Source organism: Macaca nemestrina, chromosome 5 (genome assembly GCF_043159975.1).
Source record: "Macaca nemestrina isolate mMacNem1 chromosome 5, mMacNem.hap1, whole genome shotgun sequence".
NCBI lineage: Eukaryota > Metazoa > Chordata > Mammalia > Primates > Cercopithecidae > Macaca > Macaca nemestrina.
Window position 1 is genome coordinate 156,174,412 of NC_092129.1, and position 11,219 is coordinate 156,185,630.

The following is an 11,219-nucleotide window of genomic DNA, read 5'->3' on the forward strand; positions in this document are numbered from 1 at the left end:
CATAAGTGATGAAGGATGAAAAGAATATCCATATGGGAAAAGAATGAAATTAGACTTTACCTCACTCAGGCAGAAAAATAAATTTCAAATGGATTACAGATACAAATGAGAAAGCAAATTAGAAAACTTTTTAGAATGGTCGAGATTATCTTCTTGATCTTAAGGGAGAGAAAGAATTATACAAAAGACACAAGACACACACGAAAGAAAAAGACTGATAAATTTGACTATATTAAAATTAAAAACTTATATTCATCAAAAGACACCATTAAGAGAATAAAAGGTAAGCTATAAAGATGGAGATAATATTTGCATCCTCTATGAAAAGAGCTCATATCCAGAATATGTAAATAATTCCTATAAACATGTAAAAAAATTGAACAGAACTTTCCAAAAGAATACCAGACAGTAATAAGTAAGCAAGGAAGCTAACCTACTCTTAGTCCAAGAGATGTCACCTCATCTTTCAAGGTTACTAGCTGCATGACAATAAAAAGTGGCCTGAGTAAGAGCTGGTATGCCCTTGCAATGTTGGCACACCCAACAAGACATGTAGGAGTGCAAGGCCCAAGGAGGATGGTCTCTCCCAAAAATGGTACACTGAGTTACAACATAAAATGGGTTTTTTACTGCACAAAATGTTTGAAGAAACACTGGTCTAAAGAATATGCTTCACACTTCTTAGCAGAACAAAGAATGTCATGGTCTGGTCATAATATACTACTTTCATATGCATATTCTATGATTCTTGAAATATAATCAAGGTCCATGAAAACTTCCTTCTTTACCCCCAGATGCATTGTGCTTTTTCACATGCTATTCTCACTGTACCTTCCCTCATTCCTCTTTATCATATGGCTCAAGAACTCATTTTTTTTCCTCCAAACTTTCGTCCTCCTCCAAAGCCTTTCCAATTGTTTTCGTGAGTCATTGTTAAACCTTCTTCAGTGCAAAGTACTCTACAAATCCAGTGGCTTTATCACAGTATTTGTTGTTTTCTATCTACTCTCTTCTCCCTGTCACCAAATAGCCTGCGAGTCCCCTGAGATTAGGGTGCTTTTTTTCACTTATTTTTGTATTCCTAGCACCTGGCACAAGACCCAACCTAAAACAAATAATCACTAGTACCTTACTTTGAGCTCAAAAGGAATAACCACAGTACACATATCCTGACTGCTTAATGGTTAAATTCTTCAACAAAATAAATTTATTTTCAGAAATAGCTCCTCCTTCAAAGTCTTCAGAATACCACTCACTGCTTAATATTTATAGTTGTGCTGGTTTGGAGTGGGATATGGCATCACATTCAGTGCTGATTCCAAAAGGGTGTCTTCCACCCAGATGACTGTCTGTAAACCTCCATTCTAGAAACAAACCAAGATAGCTGGGGTTAGAAAGATAAACATTAAAAACATTGAAGATAACAGCACAGAAATGGGGTGACAGGTCAAACAAAGGAAAACCTAGTCTCCTTCAATTGTCAAAGACAGGAAGAAGCAGGGCAAAAGAATTCACACATGAAGTCAGCAATGCAAAGAGAACTTCTTGAAGCCCTTCACTTCTGCTATAAGTACAGTATGTGTTTTAACTTCTCTAATGTGCCCAATTCCCTGAGTAAGGTCCATTTCCTCAATGTGAGCTCCAGAACCATGATCTTCTTTGCCTTCAATCCCCATATCCAGGCCTTGGGCAGGGCTGTAGGCACTACTCCAATACCAGAGGCTTCATCATGTGCTTTTCCACATGAATCTCTGACCTTAGTGCCTTCTGGTCACAAGTTGGCTCAGAGCTTCATGAGGTCCAGTGTGTTTTACAGCTGACTTGCCTGAAGTGCTGATTAGGATAATTCATGGAAACTGTGCATCCCTTTGCAACACAGAGCCTCTTTCTGAGAAGTGAACAACATTTCACCTTCCCAGAGAGCGTTCTCTATAATCTCTTCCAAATGTGAACCACCAAAGCTATTTGTAATTTCTATCAATTTGGCATATTCATCTTGAACCTCACATTAATTAAATTTCAGGAATAAAAAATTTCAGGACTATTACTCACGAGGGAGAAATCACTGTTAAAATAGAAAAACAGCCTAACCCGGTGGCTTATGCCTGTAATTCCAGCACTTAGGTAGGATAAGGCGGGAGGATCGCTTGAGCAGGGGAAGTGGAGACCAGCCTGGGTAACATAGTAAGACCTTGTCTCTCCAAAAAATAAGAAATTAGCAGGCATGGTGGTGCAAACCTGTAGAACCAGCTATTTGGGAGGCTGAGATGGGAGGATCACTTGAGCCCAGGAAGCTGAAGCGGCAGTGAGGTGGGATCACACTACTGTACTCCAGCCTGGATGATACAGCAAGATCCTGCTTCAAAAGGAAAAAAAAAAAAAAAAAGGAAAGAAAAATAGTAACAAAGTAATTTTAAAGTCCAGATTTCTCTCCTGAGTTTCACATGTGCAAATACAGGCTTTGGAGATTAGGGTTAGGAAGTGAGATCATGGTCTGGTGGACAGCTCTAGTGCGATTCCCATAGACAAAGCAAAAACATTTTCAAAATCAAACTCACCTCTCAAATCTGAGTATTCTTGGTTGACATTAGGTATCAAGCTTCACATAGTCATCCTAAAACCAACACCAACCTCGAAAAATTCCCCAAATGTCCCATTATTATACCTCTGAGCCTTTGCATATACGACACCACACACAGCAATGAGCTATGATCAGCTATGAGCAAGGGTCAGAAGTCAGAAATACTTAAATCTCCTCGGGAAGTTTTTGTCTTTGTTTTGTTTGCGTTGGTTGAGGAACCTCAGTCAAACTCAAAAGCTTATTGAGTCAGTAAGTCAAAAAAGGTTTAAGGCTTTTTGACTATGCAAGAATCTCCCTGAAAAATTATCTGTTGGGTTTCCTACCTAAAAAGATGCTCTACCTTCTGCCAAGAAGTCACAAACACATCTAATCATCCTAAGAGCACAGTGGTACATCAAAGGCAAAGAAAGATAAATGGGTTGGTATTTTCCAGATTCAACTAAGGATATGTCCTTCCTCTCTCACCAATTGCTTCCAATGTCAAAATCTAATGTTTTATCTATAACACCAACAGCAACAAAACAACAACAAAAGGCTTGCTCATAAGAGGAAAATGTTTGAATTGCTAGTTTGCTCTAAGCCAACATAAACTACATTATATACTATATGGTTTTTAAATGGCTTTACCTTATGAGTTGCAAAATTACATTCTCAGAAGTAGATGTGATTTTAGAGCCTTAGAAACAATGCTGATGGAGTTACTTTTCAGTGATTTCTCACTTCAGTATTTCAAGGATGAAGTGTCAATTAAGGGATTAACTTTAACCATACTCTTCTTTCGATGGTATCTTCTGATGTAACAAAAGCCCTTTGGAATATATTTGCCACATAAATCACTGATGACACTTTCCTTTGGCATGTATTTTCTGGTGTTTAGTAAGATTAGAACTCCCACGGAAAGCTTTCCCACACTCTTCACACTCATATGGTTTCTCTCCAGTATGGATTCTCTGGTGATGAATAAGGGTTGAGATCTGGCTGAACGCTTTTCCACACTCTCCACACTCATAGGGCTTTTCTCCAGAGTGAATCCTCTGGTGATTAATAAGTGCTGAGTTCACATAGAAGGCCTTCCCACATTCCTTACACTCATACGGCTTTTCTCCTGTATGGATTCTCTGATGCTTGATGAGGGCTGAGCTCACACTGAAAGCTTTTCCACACTCATCACACTCATAAGGTTTCTCACCAGTATGGATTCTCTGGTGTTTGATAAGGTCTGAGCTCACACTAAATGCTTTGCCACACTCATTACATTCATAGGGTTTCTCTCCATTGTGGATTCTCTGATGTATAATCAGGTGTGCCCTTACACTGAAGGCTTTCTTACACTCATTACAAGTATAAGGTTTCTCACCAGTGTGGATTCTTTCATGCACAGTAAGGGTTGAGCGCACGCTAAAGGCTTTTCCACAGTGATCACACTCATAGGGTTTCTCTCCAGTGTGGATTCTCTGATGTCGAACAAGGCCTGAGCTCTGGGCAAACTTCTTTCCACAATCATTGCATTTATACCGTCTTTCTTCCATGCGCCTACCCTCATGCCTTTCTAACTGGTCCTCATACTGAGAGACTTTTTCATACTCAGGAGTCTGTAAAGTATCCCCATTATATATGCTAGGGACCTTCTGGTGTGGGTCCATCCTTAGAAAAACCTTCCCTTCAGCCCTTCAGAGTTGACACCTTGTTCACACCTCTGGCCTTGAATCCTAAAATAATAAAGAGACCTTTGAAATGTGCTTTATTCCTGTTGCTAAAGCAATATAATATGATATAGACTAGAGCTCTCAAACACGTTCAGTAATCCCAGGACACGCCAATCATATGGCACTCACATAAAATGTTTTCATTCAGCCTGTATCATGTCTCAGTAACATCAAAGAACTGCTGGAATGAATATCTGACTCAAACGGCTATTTAAATATATCTTCATGGCACACGCCTATCATCTCAGCTACTTGGGAAGCAAAGGCAGAAGGATCACTTGAGTCTGGGAGATTGAGGCTGCAGTGTGCTGTGATCACGCCACTACACTCCAACCTGGGCAACAGAGCAAGACCCTGTCTCAAAAAATATATATGCATAAATAAAATATCCTCTATAAAGGCATCTAAAACATACACATACAATCTGGAATATAAATAAATATAAAAATAATATATAGTTCCTACTTTTAAAGGCGAATCATATTTAATTAAATTGGAAAACAAGACAGAAACTCAAGAGATTTGCAGATAGAGCAGATGAAGGAGTATGGGAATAGAAATGGCAATAGAAACAAATTCAACTGATAAGAAGTTTGGAAAAATGACAATAACACCATTAACAGGTATGTTTTACCACCCACAGGAGTCCATACTACTTGAGATGGAAGAGAGACATGGGGACGAAAAAAGCTCTGTTCATTGCTATGCCACTACTAATTCTGCAGCTGTTGTTGCTATGATAAACAGTATCTCAGCAACAGGGATGCTTTGTCTCTGCTGGAATTGTGACAGAATAAACCCTTCACCTCTCCAAAGAAAATGGATGGCTGCTACTTTCTTGGGAACAAACCTAGTTTTGTGTCCAAACTTGATAAAATTTTTGCTTCCAACTCAAATTACACTAATTACCCCTCTCTGCTTTTTTCCACCTTACAAATTGTTTTATGTCTCGACAGTTATAACTTAACAGTATGCACCCTTGATATGATGAGAATGGCACTTCAACTTTGTGGCCTTCCTCCCCAGAATGTATAACCTCAGTATAATAATGACAAAAACAGTTAAATCCCAATTGAATGATATTCTACAAAACAAACAAACAACAACATTACCAACAAAAACCAACACAAAGCAGAACTGAGGATCCAGACCAACAGAAAATAAGGTCTCCATACCTGCACCCCACTCTCGCAAATTTAGCCCTGTCAGAAAAGCAAGTCGGAGTCACTCCTCTAATTAGGAGTTTTAAGAGCCTCAGAGACAGCCAAGGACAGGACTCAAGACATCAGCCTGCCCCAGCCATCCTCTCTCCCAGAGTTTCTGAGGGTCTACTCTGCCAGTGCAGAAGGGCCAGGCAGGAGATGGGGTAGTGAAGGGAAAGAAATATAAGAGGGAGGATGATGGAGAGGGAGGAAAAGGGAGGAAAGAGAAAAGAGGAGGAGTGTGAGAAAGTGGGTGGAAGAGGGGAGGGGTGGGGAAGGATGGAGGGAAAAGGCAGGCCTGAGGCGACCTGGCACAGTACATAGTTTCTCCCATCCTCCGAGGGTGTCCACCCCAGGGCATAAGCAAAACCCTAGAAGAAAGTCAAGAGGGAACTCACCTGAAAAACTGCGATTAGACTATCTGACCAAGCGACTGAGGACAGCTGTTGGCCTAGAAAGCTTGACTTTCACTTCCACAGATTGTGCGCCTGGGCATCTGGTCATCTACTCTAGGATCCTGGAGGCTTCCCTCTCAGTGGTTTGTGAGCTGGCCAGAATGGACCGTGTGAAGAAAGGATCGCTTACTCCAAGAAGGCATTTTATGCTTTTTATCTCATTTAATCCTACAGGGCAGACATTCAAGTCCTTCTCGCATATATATAAAAACTGAGAAGCAAATAAATTTTCCGAGGTCAGGCACCTGTTAAAACAGCCAAGATGAAATTTCAATCTAGGGCTTGCTTCCCAGATTAAGCCACTTTATGGCTCCTCAGGGGTTAGTACTCAGAGAGTAATCTCCAAATTAATTTGTAAATTCAACACTATTTCCATGAAAATATCAACTTTTTAGAAGATTTTAATGTTCACCTAGAAGACTAAACATGCAGGACTACCTGGGGAAACTGAGAAAGAAGGGTACTTATCCTAAAGAACTTACATATTACAAAGCCTTAATACTTACAGTGTGTAGTACTCATGAAAATGGTACAGAAGGCTCAGAAATAGGCACATACATTTAGCATACAATAAAGGTAGCAAATAAGTTAAAAAAAAAAGTGAACTCTTCAAATGCATGGTGAGAACTGGATAACCATCTGGAAAGATGGTAAATTAGATTTCTACCTTACTCTATAAACTAGGATATATTCCAAATAAACCAGTTTTAAATGTTATAAATGAAACCATAAAAGTACCAGAGGAAAACATGAGGTGAGTCCTTTATAACCTCAGAATAGAAAGGCCTTCCTCCTGGCCGGGCACAGTTGCTCACGCCTGTAATCCCAGAACTTTGGGAGGCCAAGGTGGGTGGATCACAAGGTCAGGAGTTTGAGACCAGCCTGACCAACAGGGTGAAACCCCGTCTCAACTAAAAATACAAAAATTAGCCGGGCGTGGTGGTGCATGCCTGTAATCCCAGCTACTCAGGAGGCTGAGGCAGGAGAATTGCTTGAACCCGGGAAGCGGAGGTTGCAGTGAGCAGAGATCGCACCACTGCACTCCAGCCTGGGTGACAGAGCAAGACTCCATCTCAAAAAAGAAACGCCCCCCTCTATGAGACGATATCCAGAGGTCATTAATGAAAAGATTGATAAACTTGACCCACATAGAATAAAAACTCCTGTGAGGTAAAACAAACAAACAAAAGCACTTTAAGCAAAGTAAAAGACAAAAAAATGGAAATACAGTTACAATTTCTATTTCTGAAAACTGGCAGCCAAGATGAAGCTCCTGAACGATAAAAAAACGTGGAAATGGCAGATCTGAGCTGTATTCTCTCCTGCTCCAGTCTCACTCTGAACTTAATCAGACTCTGCTAAGCATTCACAACTCACTTATCCTGATCCTATCCTATAGCAGTTGTTTTAAAGTCTCCTTAGGTCCCTTACTTCCAGAATCCCCAGAAGACCACAAAACGCCAAGTTTAGCACAACTCTTCTGTAGAGGGAAGAGTCTGTCATTGACACCTCAGTGGCATATTCCTGGATGGCACTAGAGAATATCTTATTCTCCCTCTGCTTCCAGAGCTGGCATTTCTTGCCTACTTCCTGACTGTATCCAAGAGCTGGGACCAGAAAAAAAATAAACACATGAGTTTATGAAAGAATCGCTGTAGAAATGAATAAATCAGCAGAACAAGCTAATCCCAGGGAGGTAAGGAGAGTAAGAAATAATTACAACAAATACCTGGATAGCACTTCCTATGTAGCAGGTACTGTACATGTAATCCTCATAACAACTCTAGACAGGTTCTTTTACTATCCCCATTGACAGATGGCATATAGGCACAGAAAGATAAAATGACTTGGACAAAATCACAGTTAGTCTGGCTTCTGACTTACGTGCTTAAAAAGTAGGGGAAAAAAGGGAAGAATCCCTAAGGGACCAAAAGTTTTAAGATAACTTGATAGTATCTCTCCCCACCTGCTCTCTGGATTCACTCAATTCCTTGAAATCATCCAGCTTAGCCACTTCCCCAAGGAAAATCCTCCCTCCCTCCCCTGGTCAGTGCTGCTCCCTCTCCCAGACCTGGTGTTCCTCAGATAGGATGATCAGGAACTGGCCTCAGCCACTGTCAACTGGACTGCTGGAGCCAGCTTACAGAATGCTGGCCTGTGGAGTTTTCTCATTAACAGAATCCTTGGAACCAGCGAAACCAACTCCTCTAAAGATGCAGTCAAGCGTCTTTTCCTGTAATTGAAGAGTCTTCAAGAACACTTCTGTAAAAGAAAAATTATTTTACTCAAAGAAAAAGCAAAGATTGCCATAGGTGTTACACTACTAAGGGTTTTGGGGGGAAAGAAGTGCAATGCTAAATAAGGAGCTATTTTGCAAAGGGCTCTCAGATCACATGCTGGGGCAGCAGGTCTGCAGTGGGAATCTTTCCCATTGCCTTTGAGCACTGGTTGGGATAGTGGAAGGGCTCATGAGAGAACAGCATTAAGGGTGCTGTAAGGTGGTCCTGGCGTGGATGGAGGTGACTGTTAAAGGGAAGGGTAGCCATTTACTGCCAAGCTGAAGTACAGAGAGAACGAATTCTGCATTCAAAATGAAATGTCACGGGGACAATTAAGTGGTAGAACAAGCCTCTCCTGAATTTAGAGCACCGAACACTTATTTCCAATTCTTTGCAATTTCCCCCTTTTGTTTGAAAAAGCTGAAGATCTGATGGGCAGTGATACCAATTGGTACCAGAAGCACACTTGTAGTTGGTACTCAATGAAGTTCTGAAGACGGCAGTAAAGACCAGGGTTGTAACTGAAAGGGAAGTATCCCAACTCTGGGCCCCTGCAGCACTAAATCTCGAGGAAAAACCCTTTCCTGGAAGACTGCATTTGCATACAATCCCCACTGTCCCAGGAGGGGTTGCCTCTCCTGGGGTTCCTGCTCACATTCCACCCAGGCAGGCGCGGAGAGAGGAGGTCTGAGGGGTTGCAGCTGTGCAACACCCACCCAAGCGGCACCCAGATGCATACCAGCCTTTCTCTGCCTGTGCGCAGCAGCCAGCTCCGAGGCCTCGCCGCAGGGAGGAAGTCCCTCTCAGCACTTCCGGGGCGTGCCCCGGAAATCTCTGGGCGGGGCCTGGCTGCGCCCGAGTTTGCCAGAGAGGGGTTGAAACCTCCACCTGTCCAGGCTGTGGTACGGGCGGGGTCTAGACCGGGAGCGATTTGCTGTGGACCGTCGGCAATGCTATGACTTCCTACCTCACCTCTCCCGAAGGTTGTTTTTGCTTCCTGAGTTTTATCCAGGGCACGACCACCCGTGTATGTTGGAATTTAAAGATAGTACAGCTGGTGAAATATCTCGTGTGGGCCCTACAGGATCCCTTAAACCGACAAACGGGGCCACAGAAATCTGGTCTTATTAGTGATCTGAAAGCCAACACACTATATCCTGTGTGCTTTCTCAAAGATTAGAGACAAGAACCAAGAGCAATCTTTTCAAAACATGACTGCGATACTGCAAAATTTCTCCGGCTATTCAATTATTTATTAAAGAATTTAACTCAAAACACTGTAGTCAGCAAATATACTGGCTTGAATATAAAGCTGATAAAAGGAGTAATTCGTAAAACAAAACATTAGAGGTGGAGGCACAAAGTTTGAATCCATCTTATGGCAGAGCATGAATTAAGAATATACAAGGGTCACATCTGAGAGCATAACTAGGGGAGAATGGGCAAAGCCCCAGGAAACCTAACCAAGTGGCCTCTTTGAGCCTCCATTTACAGAATAATGGATTGGAACACTAAACTTAGCATTCTAGACTATGAATATTTAAATATGACAGAACAAGCAGTTATTTCTTTGGTGTATTACACATTTAAACTGATTTTCTAACTTGGGTTGAACTTTTGAGACCTCTGTCGCCCAGTGGCATAATCACAGCTCACTGCAAGGGCTCAAGGGATCCTCCCACCATATTCTTTTGAGCAGCTGGGACGACAGACGCATCCCACTACACCTGATTAATTTTTTTATTTTTTAAGTTTTTTTTTAGAGACAGTCTTGCTGTTGCTCAGGCTGCTCTTGAACTCCTGGCCTTAAGCAATCCTTCTGTCTTGGCCTACCAAAGTGCTGGGATTACAAGCATGAGCCACTGCACCCAGGGGTTGAACCTTTCTAAACCTGCTGGATTTAGTACCACTGAACGGCAAAAGGAAGCTAGTGCTTCTAAAGGCCTACTTTTTAACGATTTAATTTAGGAAATCACATTTCCTCCTACATATTTGCCTTCCTAAATAGGATTAACACAGTATGTTAAAAACTATGTTAAAAACAAGTAAAGCTGGAATGGTTTTACTTGGCAAACTGACAATATTCTGGCTTGTGGTTTCCTTGGTGTGCTGGTAATTCCTGCCTAGTGGCTGTCCAAGGGACTGAGGGTCGTACGTTGACCTCAAGGATAAATCTTTGATGTTATAGCCCCTCTGCTAAAGAGACAGCCCCCAGCATTTTACCGTTGATGCTATAATGAATCAAGATGTGGAAGACTAAAACTAGTACTTCTGTAACACTTGGATGCTGAAACACTTGGCATAGAGATGATGGCAGATCTGATGCTGAAAGCAACCTTAAAACATCAATAACTTTATTGTTTCTCAATACCCTGACATATGTTGCTGTGAATGCCAAACACTAAGTCTTCTTTTTCTTTTGTAGTCTTAAACACCACAAAATATGCACACACTTAGGATTCTCTTAAAGCTTGGAATAGCTACTTTTTCTAATTGTATTGCCAGTACTTCATATCTCTTTCTCCTATTTACCTTAAATATATCAAGTCTCGCAACCTCAGCATTAAGGATTTTGGGCCAGATAATTCTTTGTGGGGCGGAGGCAGGGGCAGGGGCAGGGGCAGGGCAATGTGGGGGGTGGGGTTGTCCTGTGCAAACATGATGCTTAGCAGCATCCCCAGCCTCTACCTACTAGATGGCCAGTAACATCCCAGCTGCCCACCAATGGTATGACCAAAAATGTCCCCAAACATTGCCAAATTTCTCCCAAAGAGAATCACTAATCTCATATACCAAAGCCTATTCTCAAGCACTTTTGGAATTATAACCTTAACACAATAGTCTCAGTGCTTATTTTCTTTCTTGACCAATAAGGCTGGCCAAATGGAAAGCTTCAGCTTTTTACACATAATTTCCTAAAGTTGAATTTTTTTGGCCTTACTCAGGTAGAGGCAGATCCTGACATACTATACTAGCATATGAAAATAGGTCTGTAC

General features: G+C 41.6%; 1 protein-coding gene across 6 annotated transcripts; it reads right to left on the reverse strand.

Moving 5' to 3' along the window:
* Positions 1 to 1,170: 1,170 nt before the first annotated feature.
* Positions 1,171 to 8,140, reverse strand: LOC105491625 (zinc finger protein with KRAB and SCAN domains 8-like). Of its 6 annotated transcripts, none has more exons than XM_011758193.2 (3): positions 5,888 to 6,024; positions 3,209 to 4,290; positions 1,171 to 1,364 (listed from the first exon to the last, which is right to left on the reverse strand). In XM_011758193.2, the coding sequence occupies exon 2, from the start codon at positions 4,222 to 4,224 to the stop codon at positions 3,415 to 3,417; it is 810 nt and encodes a 269-aa protein (XP_011756495.1). In that variant the 5' UTR covers positions 4,225 to 4,290; positions 5,888 to 6,024; the 3' UTR covers positions 1,171 to 1,364; positions 3,209 to 3,414. The 6 variants fall into 6 exon arrangements, with proteins under 6 accessions (XP_011756495.1, XP_070953540.1, XP_070953539.1 ...); XM_071097439.1 differs by lacking the exons at positions 1,171 to 1,364; positions 5,888 to 6,024 and adding exons at positions 2,239 to 2,359; positions 8,016 to 8,140; XM_071097438.1 differs by lacking the exon at positions 1,171 to 1,364 and adding an exon at positions 2,239 to 2,356.
* Between the last annotated feature and the right edge of the window lie 3,079 nt (positions 8,141 to 11,219).